Source organism: Melozone crissalis, unplaced genomic scaffold, assembly GCF_028551555.1.
Source record: "Melozone crissalis strain CALT ecotype California unplaced genomic scaffold, PUWL_Pcris_2 ptg000242l_1, whole genome shotgun sequence".
Lineage (NCBI taxonomy): Eukaryota > Metazoa > Chordata > Aves > Passeriformes > Passerellidae > Melozone > Melozone crissalis.
Window position 1 is genome coordinate 14,611 of NW_026536001.1, and position 23,388 is coordinate 37,998.

Consider the following 23,388-nt stretch of genomic DNA (forward strand, 5'->3'; position numbering starts at 1 on the left):
GAAAGGGGGGGGACCAGAGGGGCCACGGGGCCACTCGGGGGGTGTTGCCGCTTGAAGGACGCGGCGGGGCGGGGCCTCGGCCCGCGGGAACTGGGCCGGTTGTGTAACGCCGCCCCCGCACCGGGACCGGGAGCGCGGCCGTGAGGGCGGCGGGGTCGGGGCGGCGGTGAGCGGGACCGGCGGGAACCAGCATCGGGGGGTCTGGGGGTGGGGAGTGTCCCGGGATGGCCCTGGAGTGGGGATTGGGCGGGATCCGGGGTCACCGAAACCGGGGGGTGGTTCGGGAACCGGGGGGGGTCGATAAGGGACTGGGGGAACCGGAGCCTCCGGGCGCTCCGGGATCGGTGGGCGCCCCGGGATCAGGGGGGTCCGGAGGAAAATTGGGGCTGAGATCCGGGATCGGGCGGGAGGGTCAGGAATGCTCCGGGACCGAGAAGGCACCGGGACCGACTGGGACCGGGGGTTTAGTCCGTGACTGGGAGGGGATCCAAACCGGGGGGTGATATTGAACCGGAGGAACCGGAGCTTGGGGTGCGCCGGGGCTGCGGGATGCGCCGGTATTGGGGTGGACCGGAACGGGAGGTGCTGGGATCGAGGCTCTACCGGAGCCTGGGGGTTGCTGTGGGATCGGTGGGCTCCAGTCCCGAGCGGGACCAGCCCTGGGAGGTTCATCGGTGTTGAGGAAACTGGGACCAGAGAGTGCCCCGGGATCTGCCGGTACCGGGGGAGCCCAGAATGGTGGGAGAACCGAACCGGGGGTCCCCGGTGCTGACGGTGGCCCGCAGGTGACCCCCGGTACCGATCCGGTGCGCAGCCCCGCGCTGCATGGACTGGTACATGATGAACTGCGAGCTCCTGGCCACCTGCAGCGCTCTGGGCTACCTGGAGGGCGACGTGTACCACCGGGAGCCCGATTGCCTCGGTAGGTGGGCACCGGGCCGGGGGGGAAACCGGGAACGGCGGGGACTGACGGCTCCGTGTCCCCAGAGAGCGTCAAGGACCTGATCCGGTACCTGCGCCATGAGGATGAGACCCGGGACGTGCGGCAACAGCTGGGGGCGGCCCAGATCCTGCAGAACGATCTCCTGCCCATCCTGGTGCAGTACCCCCAGGAGAAAGTGCTCTTTGATGCTGTTATCAGGTAAAAAAGGGCGGCGTTGGGGTCAGGGGTGGCTCCTTGGTGGGCAGGGGTCTCTCACAGCCCTCCACTCCGTCACAGGTTGATGGTGAACCTGACCCTGGTGGCTCTGTGGGGGCTCCTTGGTGGGCAGGGGTCTCTCAGAGCCCTCCCCTCCCTCCCAGGTTGATGGTGAACCTGACCCAGCTGGCCCAGGGTGGCCCTTTGGGGGCTTCTTGGTGGGCAGGGGTCTCTCACAGGTTGATGGTGAACCTGACCCAGGTGGCTCTGTGGGGGCTCCTTGGTGGGCAGGGGTCTCTCAGAGCTCTCCATTCCCCCCTAGGTTGATGGTGAACCTGACCTGGGTGGCTCTGTGAGGGCTCCTTGGTGGGCAGGGGTCTCTCCCAGGTTGATGGTGAACCTGGCCCAGGGTGGCCCTGTGGAGTCTCTTTAGTGGGCAGGGGTCTCTTACAGCCCCCCACTCCTTCACAAGTCAATGGTGAACCTGACCCAGGTGGTCCTGTGGGGTCTGTTTGGTGGGCAGGGGTCTCTCACAGCCCTCCCCTCCCTCCCAGGTTGATGGTGAACCTGACCCAGCCGGCCCTGCTGTGCTTTGGGAAGGTGCCAGCTGATGCCACCTCCCGCCACCACTTTCTGCAGGTGCTGTCCTACCTGCAGGCCTACAAGGAGGTGAGTTTGCCCGGGGACATGGCATGGGCAGGGGGCTTTGCCCAATTCCCTTGCTCATGTGGGGTCTCTGCAGGCTTTTGCCAACGAGAAGGTGTTTGGGGTGCTCAGTGAGAAGCTCTACAACCTCCTGCAGCTGGTGAGTCCCCTTGGGGGGCTTGGGGGGCTGTTCCTTGTGGGGGTCCCTCAGGGGCTGTGGGGGCTTTCCCTGCTGGGGGGTCCTGTGGGGGCTGCAGGGTTTGGAGTTACCAGGGGGCTCCAGGGTCCATCACTGCCACGGGTCCCTGGGGTTGTGGGGTCTGTCCCTTTTGGGGATCCCTCAGGGGCTGTGGGGTCTGTCCCTTTTGGGGATCCCTCAGGGGCCATAGAGTCTGTCCATATTTGGTGTCCCTGAGACCCTCAGGGGCTGTGGGGTCTGTCCCTATTGGGGTCCCTCAGGGGCCATGGGGTCTGTCCCTTTTGGGGATCCCTCAGGGGCCATAGAGTCTGTCCATATTTGGTGTCCCTGAGACCCTCAGGGGCTGTGGGGTCTGTCCCTATTGGGGATCCCTCAAGGGCTGTGGTGTCTGTCCCTATTGGGGGTCCCTCAGGGATTGTGGGGTCTGTCCCTATTGGGGGTCCCTGGGGGCTGTGGGGTCTGTCCTGCAGGGCTGTGGGGTCTGTCTGTCCCTATTGGGGGTCCCTGGGGGCTGTGGGGTCCTTCCCTGCCAGGAACCCCCAAGGGGGACTGTGGGGGTCCCTGACAGCCGTGTCCCCCCAGGACTGGGAGCAGCGGCAGGAGGAGGACGCGCTGCTGATCGAGAGGATCCTGCTGCTGGTGCGCAACGTGCTGCACGTGCCCCCCGACCCCACGGAGGAGCAGGTACCCGACAGGGCCCTTCCCTGCCCCCCGACAGCCCCAGTGGGGACCCTGACACCTCTCAGAGTTTGGTTGTTAATCTACATTTTCACTCTTTATCCTACAAACTATGTGTAACATATTTACACTTAATCCCCAATGCCTATCACCTATGTTAGACAGTGAACTTCTACTCTAAACCAATCCCAAAGTGCCACCATCACAGCAGAGAATGGAGGCCAAGAAGAAGAAGAAGGAGAAGGGCTGGACATGCCCAAATTCCTCCACTTTGTCCCCAAAACCCCCATTCCAAAAATCCCAAAATCTCCATTTTCACCCTGTGATAATTTTATTATTATACTATTTAAACTCCTGTGACTTTCAGGTCCTCATACAAAGCTGACAATTTGCTCCATGGGTCATAATCAAACCCGCAGGTGCTCTGGGCTGTGTGCCAGGGTCTCTGAGCCCCCAAAACCTGCTTTTTCACCTAGTGATAATTTTATTATTATACCATTTAAACTTCTGTGACTTTCAGGTCCTTATCCAAAGCTGGTAATTTGCTCTAGGGGTCACAATCAAACCCGCGGGTGCTCTGGGCTGTGTGCCAGGGTCTCTGAGCCCCCTGGCACTGACAGACACCTCTCCACCATCCCCAGCAGGGCGTGGATGGCGATGCCAGCGTGCACGACCGGGTGCTGTGGGCGCTGCACATCAGCGGCATGGACGACCTGCTGAAGTTCCTGGCCAGCGCCCAGGTGGAGCAGCAGTGGGCCCTGCACGTCCTGGAGATCATCTCCCTGATGTTCCGTGAGCAGGTGAGCCGGGCCAGGGGTGGCAGGGCAGGCTGGCAGAGCCCCCAGGGTGCTGACAGAGCTGCTGGCAGAGCCCGGAGGAGCTGGCGGCGATGGGACAGGGGACAGCAGGGGCTGAGCACGGGGAGGACACGCGGGAGCTGCAGAGCTTGAGGCAGAGGGAGATGGCGGAGAAGAGGAGCCGGGCACTGCAGCGCACGTCCAGGTGAGGAGGGGGCACCTCCTGTGGCAGGATGGGACCTCCAAAGTGGGGACAGCATCATTGAACCTCTGTCACCTGTCCCCTGCCCAGGCATTCTCGGTTTGGTGGCTCCTACGTCCTGCAGGGCGTCAAGTCCATCGGGGACAGGGATGTGGTGTTCCACAAGGGGCTGCACAATGTGAGTGTGGGGCAAGGGGACAGGACTGGGGACATGGCAGGGGGACAGGGATGAGTGTGGAACGTGGCACTGGGGATGTGGCACACGGCTGGGGACATGGCATGGGGCACGGGGACAGGGATGGGTATGGAATGTGGCACTAGGGATGTGGCACAGGGCTGGGGACAGGGAAGGGTGTGGAATGTGGCACCGGGGATGTGGCACAGGGCGCAGGAACGTGGTGAGGGGCACAGGGTTGGGGACATGGTGGGGGTCACTCAGCTGGAGAGGTGGCAGTGGGCACAAGGCTGGGGATGTGGCAGGGGACACAGGGCCAGGGATGGGTGTGGAATGTGGCACTGGGGATGTGGTACAGGGCTGGGGACGTGGCAGAGACCATTGAGAAAGGAATGTGGGTGGGGGGCACTGGGATGGGCATAAGGCAGAGATCATTGAGATGGGAATGTGGGTGGGGGGCACTGGGATGGGGACATGACAGAGATGATTGAGATGGAAATACGGGTGGGGGGCACAGGGACACTGAGATGGGAATGTGGGTGGGGGGCACAGTGACAACAACACAGGTGGGATGCAAGACTGGGAGATGGGATGTGGAGCACAGAACCAGGGATGCAGTGTGGGCCTCCAGGACAGGGACACAGTGGGTGCCACAGAGACAAGGCCCACAGAGGTAAATCCGTCCACTCCATACCCTGTGCAGCTCAAGAGCTACAGCCACGACCTGGGCAAGGAGCCGCGGCGGCTGCCCCGGCGCCGGCAGCCCGCCCCCGAGGCCGAGCCCTCCCGCCGCTCCGCCCGCAACGTGCGGCTCTTCCTGCGCAGCTTCTGCCAGGACTTTCTGCAGGACTGCTACAACCGCCTGATGCTGCTGGTCAAGGTGAGGGTTTGGAGGGACGGGAACCTCTCTCCAGGCTGTGGGACCCCTGCTGAAACCCCCTGGTTGCCCCCAGGACCAGTTGGTGAGGGAGAAAGCTCAGCAGCACGATGAGACCTATTACCTGTGGGCCACCTCCTTCTTCATGGCTGGGAGGGATGGGAACCCCTCTCCAACCTGTGGGACCCCCATTGAGACCCTCTGGTTGCCCCCAGGACCAGCTGGTGAGGGAGAAGGCTCAGCAGCACGATGAGACCTATTACCTGTGGGCCACCTCCTTCTTCATGGCCTTCAACCGGCTCCAGGGCTTCCGGCCCGAGCTGGTGTCCGAGACCGTGGGCGTCCGAGCCTTCCACTTCATCGAGCAGAACCTCACCACCTACTATGAGATGGCGCTGATGGACAAGAAGGAGGCAACAACCTGGGCCCGTAGGTGAGCATTTGGGATGCTCCAGGGAAGCTGGGACATCCTTTGGTGGTGAATCCCAGTACCTGGGGTTCTTCTTGAGACTTCTCATGGTGTTTGGAACCTTCTGGAGACCTGGGACCACCACAGTGGTACTGAGATACCCCCAGTGCCTGGAACCCCTTGGACACCTGGGACACCTTTGGTGGTGAATCCCAGTACCTAGGGTTCTCCTTGAGCACCTGAGACTCCCTATGGTGTCTGGGACCTTCTGGGCACCTGGGAGACCCCAGGGCACCTGAGACACCCTTTGCTGGTGAATCCCAATACCTGAGAGTCTCCTTGAGGCTCCTCATGGTGTTTAGGACCTTTTGGGGACCTGGGATACCCTTTGGTGGTAAGTTCTAGTACCTGGTGTTCTCCTTGAGACTCCCCATGGTGTCTGGGACCGTCTGGAGACCTGGGACCTTCACAGTACTTGAGATACCTCCAGACACCTGGGACACCCCTGGCTGTCAGGGACCCTCAACTTTTTGGGATCCTCTGGTGCTTGGGACCCCCCCAACTACCTGTGACCCCCCTTTGGCACCTGTGACCCCCCACTCCCTGCCATGCCCAGGATGCACCTGGCCCTGAAGGCGTACCAGGAGCTGCTGAGGACGCTGCAGGAGATGGATCGCTGCCCGGAGCAGGCGGTGAGGGACAGCAGCCAGGTCATCAAGAGTGAGTCCTTCTGTCCTTCTGTCCATCCTTGGGGCAACAGTCCCCCTCTCTCAGGCTCTGCAGGATTCCAGATACCAGTGGAGGTGCAGGGTGGAACAAAAAGGCCACAGCACAGACCTGGGGTGGCACTGGGTTGTTTTATTTGATGTTAAACTCCTCAATTCTGGGGTCCCAGACCTCAAACTGGGGGCAAACAACAGCTTATAAAGGGGGGGGGGCAGGTCTCAAGGGAGGATACAACGTTCAGCTAATCAGGAGAACTGGGGGTGGAACACAAGGGAGGAAAACTGCTTGGGATAGGAGGGGTGAACAGCTGGATGTGAGGGGAAGGGGTTTGAAACTTGGCAGGGAAGTAGCTAAGTAACAAAGAGATAAACTTATTGTCATTATATTGCAAGGGTTCCATGTTGCTAGAGTTTTGTTCCTCCTTGGTGTTTCTTGTAGGCAGCTCCTCTAGGCACTGACTCCTCCTCACAACTGACTCCAGTTTTCCTCAACTAACCAATCTAATCTTTTGTAACACTCTTCTTATTGGCCACAGTTAACATTAGGCCTGCTCCTAATCTTAACAATTAGCTGAGCTGCAACTCTTTAGGGGATAAGATTACATTCTATATTCCTTTATTTACTTTTCTATCCCCCTACATAAACTGAAATCTTTCTCAATTAAATAGCAAAAGTGGTAAGTAACAAACAGATAAACTGAAACATTGGCTCAATTAAATCACAAAGGCAGGTCTGTGTCACTGTAAAAATAGAGGGAGAAAAACCACAAATCAAACAATAAACATGCCAAATAAGAACCACACAACAACACCTGGGGTGTCCCTGACCCACCTTTTCCCACTGCCACCTTCCTCACCAGGCAACATCTTCTACCTGATGGAATACCGGGAGCTCTTCCTCACGCTCTTCCGCAAGTTCGACGAGACCAAGCAGCCCCGGAGCTTCCTGAAGGACCTGGTGGAGACAGCTCACCTCTTCCTGCGCATGCTGGAGCGCTTCTGCCGCGGCCGTGCCAGCCTCGTGGTGCAGGTGGGGTGGGATTTGGTGCTTGACACCAGCCTGAGATGAGATTTAATTTGTTAGATTTAAATGCGTGGAATTTTGCAGGCAGCACCGATGTGGGAAGAGATGAGAATCTGAATCCGTGTTTCAGAAAGGCTGATTTGTTATTTTATTTTCTATGTATATATATCTTATTATAGTAAATATTTATAATAAAAATATTTATTATATATATTATATTAAATATATATATAATATATATTATATTAAAACTATACTAAAAGAATAGAAGAGACGAGAAAGAAGAGACAAGAATCTTGACTCCATGTTTCAGAAAGGCTGATTTATATTATATATTATATATTATATATTATATATTATATATTATATATTATATATTATATATTTATTTATATTTATGAAGATTTCAGAAATAATTCCTACAAGTATTTTATTCATGAATAGGCTGGGCATATAAACCCTAAGGGAGAGAGTGGACTGTAAAATGAATATGGCTTTAAAAATTACTTTAAAGCAGCAAATAGATTTCATAGGTTCAGTAAAGGAAATGCATTGTAGGAGCAACACTTTAGCAACACCCAGAGAGACAAAGACATGGCTGTCCTGCCTTGGGGGTCTCTAGGGGGGTCAGGCAGCCTCTCTTAACCCCATCCTTGCCCCCCCAGAGCAAGCGTGTGAGGAGGAAGAAGAAGAAGAAGGCTCATGTGCCAGCAGTCCCTGCCCCACCCAGCACCGAGGAGCTGGAGCAGCTCTGGGAAGGATTGGCCCCGCAGGTCCAGGCCTGCCTGGAGGTACCAGGGAAGGGTTCAGCCCCATGGGGAGTTCTGGGGGTGCTGGTGGGGCACAGCATAACCCTGTCCTGCCCCAGGGCTGCTGTCATTATATTGCAGGAGTTTCTATTGCCATTATATTGCAAGGGTTCCATGTTGCTGGAGTTTTGTACCTCCTTGATGTTCCTTGTAGGCAGCTCCTGTAGGCACTGACTCTTCCTTGTTCCATTTGTCATACAAATGTTCAAACAGCACATTATATTTCAAATATATATTTCTAAATGTTTCAAATATATATTTTTAAGTGTCAGTTCAGTTTTGCAGCTTTTCTCAGTTTACAAAGTACTTACCTTCAAAATCTTTTATGCTCATATTTAACAAACATTAATAGCTGCAATTTATATATTTTACCAATAGTTTAGTATTCAAGTCCTTTTCCCCAAATCCATGGGGTTATATAGTTGAATCCTGTTTCCCTGAATCCATGGGGTCATCCCAAATCCACGGGGTCATATAGTTTAGTCCCTAATCACGTCGGGGTCGCCATTGGTGGTCATTATATTGCAGGAGTTTCTATTGCTACTATATTGCAAGGGTTCCATGTTGCCAGAGTTTCGTTCCTCCTTGATGTTTCTTGTAGGCAGCTCCTCTAGGCACTGACTCTTCCTCGTCCTCACAGTAGCCAACTGACTCCAGTTCCCCTCAACTAACCAATCCACTATTTTGTAACACTCTTCTTATTGGTTACTGCTCCTAATCTTTAGTAATTGGCTCAGCTGCAACTCTTTAGGGGATAAGATTACTTTCTATACTTTCTTTATTTACCCATATTCTATTCCCTACACAGGGCGAGGTGCCCCTGCCCGAGGACGTGGTGCCCTTCGATGCCACCTCGGAGACGCCGGTGGAGGAGCAGCGGGCGGAGGCTCTGCTGAGGATCCAGGAGTGCCTGAGGGATTCCCGTGTGCCCCAGGCCCTGCAGCTGCTGCGCTCGGCCAGGTGAGGCTGAGTGGAAATTTTCCAGGGTAGAAATCCATTTCGATTTAAGTGGAATGTACATCTTTTAAGTATGTAGTTTGCTGTGTGGTCTGACTGCAAAAGCTTAAGCTCAGAGAAACTGCTTCAGTGAAGGATAGAGATAAGGAGGGGAGAGATAAAAAGTGATAGAGAGAGACAGAGACTGCTGTGAGAGCAGCTCAACCTGCTGACCTGAGAATTCTTTCTGACCTAAGAATTCAACCTGACCTAAGAATTCTTTCTGATAAAGAAGAACTAGCAGCAAATGTCACACGAAATTCATAAAAATGAACATGTATGAACCTATCCTGAAATTGTATGCATATATATTTGAGAAGGAGATAAAAAGGGACCTGAAGTCCCCAGAAGTACGCATGTCATATTAAAAGAACAATTCCCACACAAAAACATACCAGCTTTACAACTTTCACAAAAAAGTTGTGGAGTTTTGTTGACTCCACAAAACACAGGTACCAGCACCGTGGTGTCCATCTTGTCCCTTTCACAACCTATTGTGAAATTGTATGCATATGTATTTGAGAAGGAGATAAAAAAGGACCTGAAGTTCCCAGAAGTACACATGTCATTTTAAAAGAATTTAAAATTCTCACATGCGTCCAGTGCTGTAATAATCATACCGGCTTTACAACTTTCACAAAAGTTGTGGATTTTTGTTTACACAGGTACCAGCACTGTTGTGCCCATCTTGTCCCTGGGGCGTGGGGACACAGTGCCAACCTGTCCTTGCTGTCCCCAGGGAGGTCTGGCCTGAAGGGGACGTGTTTGGATCCGCGGATGTGGGGCCAGATGAGGAGACCCAGCTGCTGAGGGAGATCCTCGTCGCTGCCCTGCCCAGTGAGTTCCTCTCAGATGCTTGCAGTATATTGCAGCCCTGAAATATGTGAAAAGTCTCTGTTTATTATATCTTATCTATAAAAATTTTTCTCCTGCCCTGCTGAGGTCTGTCCAGCAGGACAATTCCAGGCTCACCGCGGTGTTATCTCTTTATACAAAAAACTACGTGTAACATCTTTAACAATTTTAACAAACATGTTTAACAATTTTAACAAACATAACATGTTTACAATTACTTTCCAATACCCATCACCTATGTTAGACAGTGAGTTTCTACTCTAAACCAATCCAAAAGTGCCACCATCACAGCAGAAAGTGGAGGTAGAGAGGAAGAAGAAGAAAGGCTGGACACGCCCAAGTCCCTCCGTCTTGTCCCCAAAACCTCTATTCTAAAAACCCCAAAATCTACTTTTTCACCTAGTGATCATTTTATTATTATGCTACTTAAACTTGTGGCTTTCAGGTCTTCATACAAAGCTGGTAATTTGCTCCACAGGTCATAATCAAACCCACAGGTGCTCTGGGTCTCTGAGTCCCCTGGCAGGGACATCCAGAGAGATGTCCTGAGCTCCAACAAGTCCCCACCTGTGACCCTGGAAGTGGGAAAATTTGGGATGGGGCACTGCAGACCCTCAGCACATCCCTGTGACCGTGTTCACAGGGGTCTTAGGATGAGGGAAGAGACAACAATCTGTCTGTCTGACTCCATGTTTCAGAAGGCTTGATTGATTATTTTATTATATATATATATATACATACATACATACATATATATATATGTATAAGAAATTAAAACTATGCTAAAAAATTAGTTTTTATATATATTATAGTAAATTAAATATTATGCATGTTATATATAATATTTAATTTATAATTAAATTATATATATAATATATGTATAATATTAAAATTATATATATAATAATATATGTGCTTTTATAATAGATTTAATATATTATATTAAATATAATATATATTATATTAAAACTATACTAATAGATATATATTATATTATAATATATATTATATTAAATATATGTAATTTATATTATGTTAAAACTATACTAAAATAATATATATATATATATATATAATATTAAGACTATTGTATATATTATATTAAAACTATACTAAAGGAATAGAAGAAAGGATTTAATCAGAAGGCTTAGCTAAGAATAGAATAGCAAAGAATGATAACAAAGGTTTGTGGCTTGATTTTCTGTCCAAGCCAGCTGGGCTGTAATTGGACATTATTTACAAACAGCCAACATGGGCAAATCAAAAATGCACCTGTTGCATTCCACAGCAGCAGATAACCATTGTTTACATTTTGTTCCTGAGGCTTCTCAGGAGGAAAAATATTAAGGAAAGGATTTTTCATAAAAGATGTCTGTGACACATCCCACCACAGGGCATACACCCACCGAGCCTGAAGAGCCGGAGGAAGACGAAGAAGAGGAGGATGAGGAAGAGGAGGAGCAAACCATGCAGGTGTCAGAGAAGGAATTCAACTTCCTCGACTACCTGAAGCGGTGAGAATTGACGCTGACAAGGGGGGCTATGTACAAATCACAAACGGGATGGGGCTGCTGTGGAAAGTGCCTTGAGCTGTTTTATTTTCCAGCATCACTCTCATTACATGGTGATGACAATGGGAAGATGCCAGCAGCTCACAATCCAGGCAGCAGGCCAAAAGACTTATTACAACTTACTTTATAAGCTTCTTGACCAATCACACAAAGCAAAAGCACATTGACAGCAGTTCTATCCAATCACCATAAGCACACATGCCTTTGGTTAAACAATGCTGCTTATTTCCAATACAATACCTGCTTGTAAGCCTTAAAGCACAAAACACAGAGCTCCATTATTAAGCTTTAACTTTCCTAATATCTCACTAGATAAACTTGCTGCAGCTTAGAGAGCTATTAAGACAAGCATTAACACACAGACCATTGTTCTATTTGTCCTTGCTTTTCTGCAGTTTAAATAATTTTTCTCCTGACCTATCTCATGCTTTAGCTCTACTCACAGTGCTGCTGTATCTGAGGCCTGCCTTTTGCAGCTTTCCCCAAAACCCTCTGATTTTGTGGATTCCCACAATTCCCCCTGGCTGTTCACCTACAAGGAACCTTCGTGATTGTGTCGTTTATTACTTGTGTTTCGTAGCCTTACTATAATATTTCTGCTTATTACTTGCTTAAAGCTTGTGCTTGCTTGCACTAAGCATTGCTATATTGCAACACAGCAATTTAAAGCTGTGAAAGTCAAGTTGAAAGGGCATAAATTAAGCCTGACAATATTTACAAGTCATTGTTCGAAAAAGTCTTGTTGATTCCAAGGTCTTAATTCAGAACTTTCCTCTGACCTATCTCATGGCTGCTGCTTTAGCTCTGCTCACAGTTCTGCTGTCTCTGAGGCCTGCCTTTTGCAGCTTTCCCCAAAACTCCCTGATTTTCCCTCTAATTTTGTGGGATTCCCACAAGAATGGCTTGTGGGGAGGGCTGTGGTGTGGCAGTGGTCACAGGGGTTTTTGGATGAAGGGAGAGACGAGGGTTTGACTCTGTGCTTCAGAAGGCTTGATTTATTATTTTATGATATATATATTACATTATTACATTATTATTTATGATATATAATATACATTACTACTATAGTAATAGAATACTATAGTACTCTATAATAAAAAGAATAGAAGGAAATACTATAATAAAAAGAATAGAAGGAAAAGCTTCATCTCAGAAGGCTAACTAAGCTAAGAATAGAAAGGAATGAATAAGAATAGAAAGGAATGAATAATAAAAGTTTGTGTCTTTAGAGAGTTTAAGCTAACTGGGCTGTGGTTGGGCCATTAATTGTAAACATCTAAAATGGGTCAATCACAGATGCACCTGTTGCATTCCACAGCAGCAGATAACTATTCACATTTTGTGGCTGAAGCTTCTCAGCAAGACAAATTTTTAATGAAAAGATTTTAATGAAAAGATGTGGGGTCCTGCTGAGGGGCAGCCACGCTGACAGCCCTGCCGCAGGTTTGCCTGCGCCCCCGTGGTGCGGGCGCTGGTGCTGCTGCTGCGCGGCTACGCCCGGAACAGCGCCCGCACCAACCACTGCGCCGCGCGGCTGCTGCACCGCCTGGCCCGCGACCTGCGCATGGAGCCCCTGCTCTTCCAGCTCTCCCTCTTCGCCCTCTTCCACCGCCTGCTCAGCGACCCCGCGGCGGCCGCGCACCAGGTCGGTCTGTGCCTGCAGCCCCCAGCTCTGCTCAGTCCCCAAAATCTCCCAATCTTTGCTCTGTCCCTGCCCCACTCAGTGCCCAGAATCTCCCAGCCCCACTGAGTCCCCAGAATCTCCCAATCTTTGCTCTGTCCCTGCAGCCCCCAGCCCGGGAGGGTCTGTCCTTTCAGCCCCCAGCTCTGCTCAGTCCCCAGAATCTCCCAATCCTTGCTCCGTCCTACAGTCCCCAGCCCCACTCAGTCCCCAGAATCTCCCAGCCCTGCTCTGTCCCTGCAGCCCCCAGCTCCACTCAACCCCAGAATCTCCCAATCTTTGCTCTGTCCCTGCCCCACTCAGTGCCCAGAATCTCCCAGCCCCACTGAGTCCCCAGAATCTCCCAATCTTTGCTCTGTCCCTGCAGCCCCCAGCCCGGGAGGGTCTGTCCTTTCAGCCCCCAGCTCTGCTCAGTCCCCAGAATCTCCCAATCCTTGCTCCGTCCTACAGTCCCCAGCCCCACTCAGTCCCCAGAATCTCCCAGCCCTGCTCTGTCCCTGCAGCCCCCAGCTCCACTCAACCCCAGAATCTCCCAATCTTTGCTCTGTCCCTGCCCCACTCAGTGCCCAGAATCTCCCAGCCCCACCGAGCCCCCAGAATCTCCCAATCTTTTCTCTATCTCTGCCACACACAGTCCCCAGAATCTCCCAGCCCTCGTCAGTCCCCAAAATCTCCCAATCCCACTCAGTCCCCAGAATCTCCCAGCCTCGCTCAGTCCCTGCAGCCTCCAGCTCTTCTCTGTCCCCAGAATCCCCCAGTCCTGTTCTGTCCCTGCAGCCCCCAGCTCCACGCAACCCCAGAATCTCCCAATCTTTGCTCTGTCCCTGCCCCACTCAGTCCCCAGAATCTCCCAGCCCTCGTCAGTCCCCAAAATCTCCCAGCCCCACTCAGTCCCCAGAATCTCCCAGCCCCACCGAGCCCCCAGGATCTCCCAATCTTTGCTCTGTCCCTGCAGCCTCCAGCCCTGCTTTGTCCCCAGAATCTCCCAATCCTTGCTCTGTCCCTGCCCCATTCAGTTCCCAGCATCTCCCAGCCCCACTCAGTCCCCAGCATCTCCCAGCCCTGCTCTGTGCAGGCCCCAGCCCCATTTTCCAGTTCCAGCCCAGCTCAGTCCCTGCTGTCCCCCAGCCCCACTCTCTCTGTCCCCACATCCCCCAGCCCCTCTCTCCATCCCTGGTGTTCCCCAGCCCTGCTCTGTATCCCAAATTTCCCTCAGCCCCACTCTCAGCCCCCAGTATCCTCCAGCCCTACTGTTCATCCCCAGTGTCCCCCAGTGCCACTCGCTGTCCCTGGTGTCCCCCAGCCCCTCTCTCCCTCCTGCTGTCCCCAGGAGCTGGTGACCTTGGCCAAGTTCATCCTGGGCAAGTTCTTTGCGCTGGCGGCCACCAACAAAAAAGCTTTTGTGGAGCTGCTCTTCTGGAAGAGCCCTGCCATCGTGGGTGAGATGACCCAGGGCTACAGCTCCCTGCAGGAGGGAGAGGGGTGAGTGGGGCAGGGAGGGTGTGATGGTGGTCACAGGGGCTCTTGGGTGAGGGAAGAGATGAGGATTTGACTTCATATTTCAGAAGGCTGATTTATTATTTTATGATATATATATTACATTAAAACGATGCTAAAAGAATAGAAGAAAGGATTTCATCAAAAGGCAGGCTAAGAATACAATAGGAAAGAATGATAACAAAGGTTTGTGGCTCAGGCGCTGTGTCCAAGCCAGCTGACTGTGATTGGCCATTAATTAGAAACAACCACATGAGACCAATCACAGATGCTCCTGTTGCATTCCACAGCAGCAGATAATCAATGTTTACATTTTGTTCCTGAGGTATCTCAGCTTCTCAGGAGGAAAAATCCCAAGGAAAGGATTTTTCATAAAAGTTGTCTGTGACAGGAGGGGGCTGCTCTCCCTCCTCCTGTGATGGTGTTCACAGAGGTCTTTGGATGAGGGAAGAAACGAGGATTTGACTGTATTTCAGAAGGCTTGATTTATTATTTTATGATATATATATTACATTAAAACTATACTAAAAAGATAGAAGAAAAAGTTCTCTAAGAATAGGAGCAGAAAGAAAGATAACAAAAGTTTGTGGCTCGGTCTCTGTGTCCAAGCCAGCTGGGCTGTGATTGGCCGTTAATTAAAAACAACCACATGAGACCAATCACAGATGCTCCTGTTTCATTCCACAGCAGCAGATAATCAATGTTCACATTTTGTTCCTGAGGCTTCTCAGCTTCTCAGGAGGAAAAATCCTAAAGAAAGGATTTTTCATAAAAGTTGTCTGCGACAGGAGGGGGCTGCTCTCCCTTCTGTCACAGGAGTCTTTGGATGAGGGAAGAGACGAGGATCTGACTCTATATTTCAGAAGGCTTGATTTATTATTTTATGATATATATATTACATTATGACTATAATAAAAGAATAGAAGGAAAAGCTTCATCTCAGAAGGCTAGCTAAGCTAAGAATAGAATGGAAATGAATGATAACAAAGGCAGCTGGCTCGGACAGAGAGAGAGAGAACCAGCACTGCTGCGACTGGTCACTAAATCCAAACATCCACACGAGACCAATCACAGATCCACCAGTTGCATCCCACAGCAGCAGATAAACAATGTTCACATTTTGTTCTTGAGGCCTCTCAGCTTCTCAAGAAGAAAAAATCCTAAGGAAGGATTTTCATAAAAAGATGTCTGGGACATCCTCCCCTCCCTTCTCCCCCTCCCCAGGACCACCCGGAGCCGGGTGCCCCCCTGGACCCCTCAGGAGGAGCAGGAGCTGCGGGAGCTCTACTGGAAATACAAGGAGATGGAAGGTACTGGGGGGGTCTCTGGGGTCTCAATGGGACCCCTGAGGGGCGGCAGGGGCTCTGTCCCTTCACCCTCGCTGTCCCACAGGTGGGGACATCATCGCTGCCATCCTGGCCCAGCTCCCCTCACCTGGACGGACACGCAGGCAGGTGGTGAAGCAGCTGGTGAGGATGGGTCTGGCCAGCAGTGCCAAGGACTTCCCGAGGGAGAGGTGGGTCAGGGACCCCCCCAGGGACAGGGCAGGGACCCCCAGGGACAGAACTGACCCACAGCTCTTTCCCACCCCCAGGAAAGGCACCCGCATCGTGCTGTGGACGCAGGAGCAGGAGGAGGAGCTGACGCGGCTCTTTGAGGAGTTCCAGGGCTCGGATGGTGAGCTGGACATGAGGGGTAGACCCCAAAAATCCCCCCTGTGGCCTCCCCAGCCTGACCCTGCTCCCCACAGACGTCCTGGGGAACATCATGAAGCACCTGACGGCGCGGCGCTCGCGGGCTCGCGTGGTGGAGAAGCTGCTGGGGCTGGGGCTGGTGGCTGAGCGCAAGGAGCTCTACAAGAAACGCAGGAGGAAGAGCCAAGGGCACGGCCCTGGGCAGGTATGGGGGGCTGGAGGTGCTGGGCTGGGCCCTGGGGGTGCTGTCCCATCCTGGGGACACCCAAATGTGGCCTGTCCCCACCCTGGGACACCCAAACACGGCCTGTCCCCACCCTGGGACACCCAAATGTGGCCTGTCCTCATCCTGAGGGCACCCAAACACAGCCTGTCCCCATCCTGGGGGCTGGAGGTGCTGGGCTGTGCCCTGGGGATGCTGTCCCCATCTTGGGGACACCCAAACGTGGCCTGTCCCCATCCTGGGGCACCCAAATGTGGCCTGTCCCCATCCTGGGGACACCCAAATGTGACCTATCCCCACCTTGGGGACACCCAAACATGGCCTGTCCCCATCCTGGGGCACCCAAACACGGCCTGTCCTACTCTGGGGGCACCCAAACACGGCCTGTCCCCATCTTGGGGACGCCCAAACAGGGCCTGTCCCCATCCTGGGAGCACCCAAATGTGACCTGTTCCCCCAAATGTGACCTGTCCCCATCCTGGGGACACCCAAATGTTCTTGTCCCCACCCATGGGACACCCAAACACAGCCTGTCCCCATTTTGGGGACACCCAAACGTGGCCTATCCCCACCCATGGGACACCCAAACCCTGCTGGCTCCCACAGGCTGCCCCAGGTGTCCCGGCCATGCCAGCCCAAGACAGCTCAGGAGAGGATGAGGACAGCGAGGAGGAGGAAGAGGAGGATGAGGATGATGAAGGCCTCACGGAGGAGCGCTGGGTGCCTGAGGAAGGGGCTGGGCAGGACCTGGCGCAGCACCTGCATGGGGAAGGTGGGTGGGGGGCTCCAGACCCCCCAGCTGGGCTTGGCTGAGGGGGGGGATCCTGCTGGACCCTGCTGGACCCTGGTGGACCCTGCTGGATCCTTTGTCACCCTCTGGTGTCCCCAGGGCTGGCCGGGCCCCTGCGGTGGCTGCAGAGCTGCCTGAGGAGAGCAGCAGAGGACAGAGAGGAGGACGGTGAGCGGGGTCAGGGTGGGCTGGGGTGGGTTGTGGGGTCGGGGTCCCCCTGACAGCGCTGTCCCACCCCAGGTGTGTCCCACCCGGTGCCGCTGGTGCCGCTCACGGAGGAGAACGAGGATGCCATGGAGGATCGGCGCTTCCGGAACCTTCTGCGGCAGCTGGGGCTGCGGCCGCCCGCCAGCGAGCAGGTGAGGTCCCTGTCCCCATCCGGCCTTGTCCCCATCTCTGTTCCCAAGCATCCCTGTCCCCATCCCCCTGTCCCCATCCCCATCCCCGTCCTTGTCCCCATCCATCCCTGTCCCCATCCCTATCCCCATCCCCTCGTCCCCATCCCTGTCCCCATCTCTGTCCCCATCCAGCCTTGTCCCCATCTCTGTTCCCATGCATCCCTGTCCCCATCCCCTTGTCCCCATCCCCTTGTCCCCATCCCCTTGTCCCCATCCTTCTGTCCCCATCCCTGTTCCCATCCATCCCTGTTCCCATCCATCCCTTTGTCCCCATCCCCTTGTCCCCATCTCTGTCCCCATCCCCTCGTCCCCACCCCTTGTCCCCATCCCTATCCCCATCCCCTTGTCCCCATCCCCTTGTCCCCATCCTTGTCCCCATCCCCTCGTCCCCATCCCTGTGGAAAGTTTGCAGGCAACCCCAACAAGGGAAGAGATGAGAATCTTAATCTCCATGTTTCAAAAGGCTGATTTATTATTTTATGATAAATATATTACATTAAAAGATATATATATATATTATATTAAAAGAAAATAATATATTAAAATTATACTAAAAGAGTATAAGAAAATATTTCATCAGAAGGCTAGCAAGGAATAGAAAAGATAAATAATAATAAAATTATTATTATTAAAATCAGAAATAATAATAAAACAGAAAAAAAATAGTAGTAAATTATTTATCCATTCTATTCCTAGCATGGAATAGAAAGGATAAATAATAAAAAATTACTATTATTAAAATAATAAATAATAATAAAATAGGATAAAATAATAAAATCTTGTGACTCTCAGAGAGTCTGAGACAGCCGGATGGTGCTTGGCCATTAGATAAAAACAACCACATGAGACCAATCAAAGATGCACCTGTTGCATTCCACAGCAGCAGAAAATTATTTACATTTTGTTTCTGAGGCCTCTCAGCTTCTCAGGAAAAAAAATACTCAGGATTTTTCAGAAAATATCATGGCTACACGTTACTAGCAAAGGGATTTTTCAGAAAATATCATAGCTACACCTTAGGAGAAAAATCCTAGGGATTTTTCAGAAAATATCATGGCTACACCTTGGGAAAAAAAATTCTCAGGATTTTTTAGAAAATATCGTGGGCTACACCTTAGTAGAAAAATCCTATGGATTTTTCAGAAAATATCATGGCTACAAAAATCCTGGTGAAGGGATTTTTCAGAAGATATCATGGCTACAACTTAGGAGAAAAATCCTAGGGATTTTTCAGAAACAAAAATCCTGGCAAAAGGATTTTTCAGAAAATATCATGGCTACACCTTACTAGCAGAGGCATTTTTCAGAAAATATCATGGCTGCACCTTAGGAAAAAATCCTAGCAAAGGAATTTTCAGAAAATATCATGGCTACACCTTAGGAGGAAAATCCTGGTAAAGGGATTTTTCAGAAAATATCATGGCTACACCTTAGGGAAAAAAACCCTGGCAAAGGAAACGTGCAGAAAATATCGTGGCTACACTTTAGGAGAAAAATCCTAGGGAATTTTCAGAAAATATCATGGCCCTGCAATGTCCCCCTCTCCCCCAGGAATCCTTCTGGCGCATCCCGGCCGCCCTCACCCCGCAGCAGCTCCGTCGTGCAGCCTCCTCCATCACCTACCATGGACCTTCAGGGTCCCCCCAGGACCTTCCAGAGCCCCCCAGGTGCCCCCAGGATGGGGCTGCAGGTGAGGGGTGGGGCTGGGGGGGGGTGTGGGACCCCCAGATTTGGGCTGGCTCTGAGCCCCCCCCTCTTTGTGCCCCTCTGCAGAGCCGCTGATGGCAGCGCTGGGATCGGACTCGGAGAGGTGAGAGCAGAGCCCCCATCTCAGCTTTTGGGGTGCTGGTTTTTTTGGGGAGGGGTCTTCTCCCTGCCTGGGGAGGGGATTCAGCCCCCTGCGTTGTCCCTGCAGTGAGGAGCCTGTCCCTGTCCCCGTCCCTGTCCCCAGCCCGGTGCTGGCGCGCACCAAGAGGCGCCGGGAGGTCGCCAGCGAGGATGAGGATGAGGATGAGGATGGTGGGAGCTCAGGTGGGTTTGTTAGCATTCAGAAACACATATTATGTTGGTGCTTTTTATTAAGAGCTCTGGGAATCAGGGGTATTTTCCACCCAAATCTGACTCTGCCCATACATTCGAGAGGATCGTGTTTTTATATTCTGTCGTTATATAACTTTCATGTTAATTATTAAATGATTATGTTGGTGCTTTTTATTAAGAGCTCTGGGAATCAGGGGTATTTTCCACCCAAATCTGACTCTGCCCATACATTCGACATGATCGTGTTTTTATATTCTGTCATTATATAACTTTCATGTTAATTATTAAACTTATATTGTTCTATTGTTTACGTAGATTTCAGCCAAGCATAGCCCCCCCTTAAATTTCCAACATAGTTCCTCATGACTCTTCTTATGATTATATAATAATTATATTTAATTGCTAAACAATCATCACACCTAATAATTATATCATTTATGTACTGCTTATGCAGGTGCAATGATCTGGGAAAACACAAAGCCTAACGTTTCAGAGTCTAATTTAACATTTTCCCAGGGCCCCACTGTCCTGTTCAGCCCCTCTGCTTGCTCCTGGGGTCGGGGTTGTCCTGTCCCTGTCCCCTTTGTCACATCCCTGGGGGGCTCAGCCCTCTCCCCTCTCCCTCCATCCACAGGAACCGAGCCACCCCCGCCAGCTCCTCGCTCTGAGGAGGATGAGGATGAGGATGAGGAAGATCCACAGCCCCGGGGGAGGAGGAAGCGCATCCGCTGCCTGGAAGAGGAAGAGGAGGAGGACTGAGAAGCTTCTCTGTGCCCAGGCCTTGTGCTGTTTCCTGGGCTTTTTGCAGATTTTATTGGATTTCTGCAGCTTTTCTGCAGTTTTTCTTGGGTTTTCTAGGTTTTATGGGGTTTCTACAGATTGCCTTCTGCAGGTTTTGATGCTGTTTTTAAAAGCTGCACAACCAACCAGTTTCTCCACCTTCCCCTGCTGTCACCATCTCCCTGTTTTACCCCAAATTCCCTCCCTTTTTCCTCAGCCGTTGGGGTTTCGGTGTTTTTTTTTTTTTTTCTTAAAACTTTTTAAATCTAGACAAGGCCTAAATAAACACAAGTGACTTTTGCCCTCCTTGGGTGTGTGTGGGTCTGCAGGGGGCTCGGAGCCTCCCTGGCCTCAGGGAGTGCTTGGTCCCTGTCCCTGTGTCGCAATTCCGCGATAACCAGGGCTATAAAGGGGTCACGGGGCCGGGCTGGCCGCAGTCACCGGCCAGGGGAGGGGACAGCAGGACAGGGGACAGCAGGACAGGTGAGGTGGCACAGGGTGGGCACGGGGGGCTGCGGGCACGGGGGTCTGACTCAGCTCTGTCCTTATCCCAGCGCTGCCACCATGCCCTGCATTCTGCTCTTCCTCCCTCTCCTCATCCTCAACCATGCCATGGCTGCGTCCATCATCACCCCCGCGCTGGCTGATGGTGACCGGGCACTGCTGGCGGAGCTGGCAGCGCTGGCAGAGCCCGTCCCACCGCGGGCACCGTGCCAAAGCCTCCATCCTCATCGCCTCCCCGGCTTCTCCCGGCTGCCAGCGCTGCCCCGCGGGCTGGCCCGCGCTGCCCTGACCCTGGCACTGCTCAAAGCCGGCTGCGCCCCCCAGGCTGAGGCCGAGACAATGGAGCTGGCACGGGATGTGGGCACCACCACGGCCGCGGCGCTGCTGCGGGGGCTGGCGCGGGTACCGGGCGCTCCTGCCCCGCCGCCGCCGCTGGCGCTGCTGCTGCTCAGGCTGGCACTGAGCCCGGGGGGCTCTGCCTGTGCAGATCCCCCCGTGCCAGGCACGGAGCACAACGGCACGGAGCCCGCGCCACCCCCGAGCCGGGAAAACCGGGAATTCCCGCCGTGCCGCGGCAGGGAGGATGAGGGTGAGGATGAGGATGCCCGCGGCGCCGTGCGGCGGCACCGGCGGGAGGATGATGATGAGGATGCTCACAGCGCTGTGCGGCGGCACCGGAGGGAGGCTGAGGATGCCTGCAGCCCACTGGGGGAACGGGAGGCGCACCGGGTGCTGGATTGGGTACCGGGAGTCAGCATCTTCTACAACCTCGGCACCAGCGTCTACTTCGCCTTCCAGGGCTGCGAATCCAAGGCGTCCACCCGAGCGCTGGAAGCCGCCGAGGATTTGGGTTACGCGGGGCTGGCGGCGCTCACCGGCGGTTTGGGGGGCCCGGTGGCCATGGGGGTGCAGCTGGGGCTGCAGCCGGGGCTCAAGGCCGGGGTGAGGGCGCTCATCGGGTATTTCACCTCGGCCGGGGAGCCCTCGCCGGTGCCCACCGCGCACAGCGGCGCCGTGGTTATCGTGTGAATGAATAAAGGGCACGTGTGGCAGGTGCTGCTGGCGGGTCGGTGTTTGGGGACGGATCGATGCGAGGTCACCCTGCCCTGGGGCGGCCGGAGCTTGGCCATGTGGTGGCTTGAGGCACGTGGTGGCAGCTGGGCTGGGCTGGTCCCTGTCCCCTACAGCCCCAGCCCTGTCCCCGTCCCAGCGGCCACACTGCCTTGTCCCTGTCCCTATGGCTCTTTCCTTCCAGCCTGTCCCTGTCCCCATGGCCCTGTCCCCATCCCTGCAGTTTTTCCCTGTCTCCCTGACTCTGTACCACTGTCCCCACAGCTTGTCACTGTCCCCACAGTTGTCCCCATGCTTTGTTCCCATCCCCATGGCCTGTCCCCATTGCTCATCTTGCTGTCCCAATGGCCTGTCCCTGTCCCCATAGCTCTGATCCCAGGGCTCTATCCCTGCTCCCATAACCTGTCCCTAAAGCTCTGTCCTTGTCCCCATGGCTCTGTCCCCGTCCCCAAGCTGTCTCTGTCCCCAGGCTGTCCCTATCCCCCTGGCTCTGTCCCCATGACCTGTTGCTGTCACTGTCCACCTGTCCCCATGGCCTGTCCCGGTCCCCAGGCTGTCCCCATCCCCCTGGCTCTGTCGCTGTCTCTCTGTCCTTCTGTCGCTCTCGGTCCCCCTGACTCTGTCCCTGTCCCAATGGCCTGTCCCGGTCCCCTCCGTCTCTGCCCCTGTCCCCATGGCTCTGTTCCTGTCCTTACGCCCTGCCCCTGTCCCCATGGCCTGTCCCGGTCCCCTCTGTCCCCGTCCCTGTCCCCCCACCCATCCCGGTCCCGCCGCCATTCCCTCCCCCGTTCACCGCTGGCCACGCCCATGGCCACGCCCCTAAAATATCCCGCCCAATGGCCACGCCCCCGTCTGTGACGTAAAACTGGGGAAATGAACAAACCCTCCCAAAGCCGGCGGTTACGGGGGCGCGGCCTTTTCGCCGCTCTCCACCAATCACCGAGCAGAGCGGGGAGGGGGCGTGGCCAGCCCACCTTCCTGCTCCGGTGCCGCCTGAGGTGGGTTGGGGGTCCTGGGGGGGGGGACGTGGGCGGTTCTGGAGCCCGGGGCGCCCCCGGGGAGGGGGGCACAGGCAGGGGACCCCGGCTGGGGCACACACAGCGACCCTTGGAGGGCCGTCCCGCTGGGGCGGGGGGCGTTCGGGGGCACCCACCCCACTGGGGATGGGGTTCAATGCCCTGGGGGGGTTCAGTGGGAGTCCGGTCTAGGGGGGAGTTTGAGGAGGGGTCTGGGGGCTCTCGTGTAGGCGTTCTGTGCGTGTGCCCCCCGCTCAGGGTGGGGAAATCCCCCTGGGCTCACCCCCTGCTCCCACCGCAGGACGCGGCTGCCGGTCCGCGACCACCGCAGCGGGAGCGAGGGGACCCCCGGGAGCTGCCGGCAAAGCAGAGGGACCCTCGGGACCACCCAAGAACTGAGCAGAGGGACCCCCGGGAGCAGCCAGGACCGAGCAGGAGCACAGGGACCCCCGGGAGCACCCAGAGCCGAATAGGAGCAGAGGGACCTCCGAGAGGAGCCAGGACAGAGCAGGAGCCGAGAGACCCCCGGGAGCAGCCGGGATTAATTAAGTAGGAGCAGAGGGACCCCCGCGACCGCCCAGGAACCGAGCAGGA

The 23,388-nt window shown here is 53.9% G+C and overlaps 2 protein-coding genes across 4 annotated transcripts; both read left to right on the forward strand.

The window, feature by feature from the left end:
• Positions 1-75: 75 nt before the first annotated feature.
• TIMELESS (timeless circadian regulator) lies at positions 76-20,472 on the forward strand. 3 transcript variants are annotated; one of them, XM_054294327.1, is made up of 30 exons: positions 76-154; positions 815-922; positions 988-1,141; positions 1,693-1,807; positions 1,881-1,943; positions 2,565-2,666; positions 3,302-3,460; positions 3,529-3,662; positions 3,750-3,837; positions 4,538-4,714; positions 4,927-5,144; positions 5,737-5,840; positions 6,706-6,875; positions 7,535-7,660; positions 8,487-8,638; positions 9,414-9,511; positions 10,923-11,043; positions 12,544-12,745; positions 14,112-14,263; positions 15,503-15,588; positions 15,671-15,794; positions 15,873-15,955; positions 16,029-16,177; positions 16,802-16,967; positions 17,085-17,153; positions 17,226-17,344; positions 18,935-19,073; positions 19,157-19,193; positions 19,299-19,414; positions 20,058-20,472. In XM_054294327.1, the coding sequence occupies exons 2-30, from the start codon at positions 826-828 to the stop codon at positions 20,180-20,182; spliced, it is 3,645 nt and encodes a 1,214-aa protein (XP_054150302.1). In that variant the 5' UTR covers positions 76-154; positions 815-825; the 3' UTR covers positions 20,183-20,472. The 3 variants fall into 3 exon arrangements, with proteins under 3 accessions (XP_054150302.1, XP_054150301.1, XP_054150303.1); XM_054294326.1 differs by having other exon boundaries at positions 105-154; positions 786-922; XM_054294328.1 differs by lacking the exon at positions 76-154 and having other exon boundaries at positions 575-922; positions 3,305-3,460.
• APOF (apolipoprotein F) lies at positions 20,287-21,736 on the forward strand. Its single transcript, XM_054294336.1, is given in 5 exon segments — positions 20,287-20,315; positions 20,559-20,629; positions 20,632-20,686; positions 20,758-21,336; positions 21,388-21,736. Coding segments are annotated over 5 exon segments (1,083 nt in total).
• The last annotated feature ends 1,652 nt before the right edge of the window (positions 21,737-23,388 follow it).

Excerpts from the sequence above, each read along its gene's own strand:
- TIMELESS (XM_054294327.1), top strand. The coding sequence starts at position 826 with ATGGACTGGTACATGATGAACTGCGAGCTCCTGGCCACCTGCAGCGCT. Across the intron at positions 9,512-10,922 it reads CCTCGTCGCTGCCCTGCCCA|GGCATACACCCACCGAGCCT; the intron begins GTGAGTTCCTCT and ends ATCCCACCACAG. Across the intron at positions 19,415-20,057 it reads TGAGGATGGTGGGAGCTCAG|GAACCGAGCCACCCCCGCCA; the intron begins GTGGGTTTGTTA and ends CTCCATCCACAG.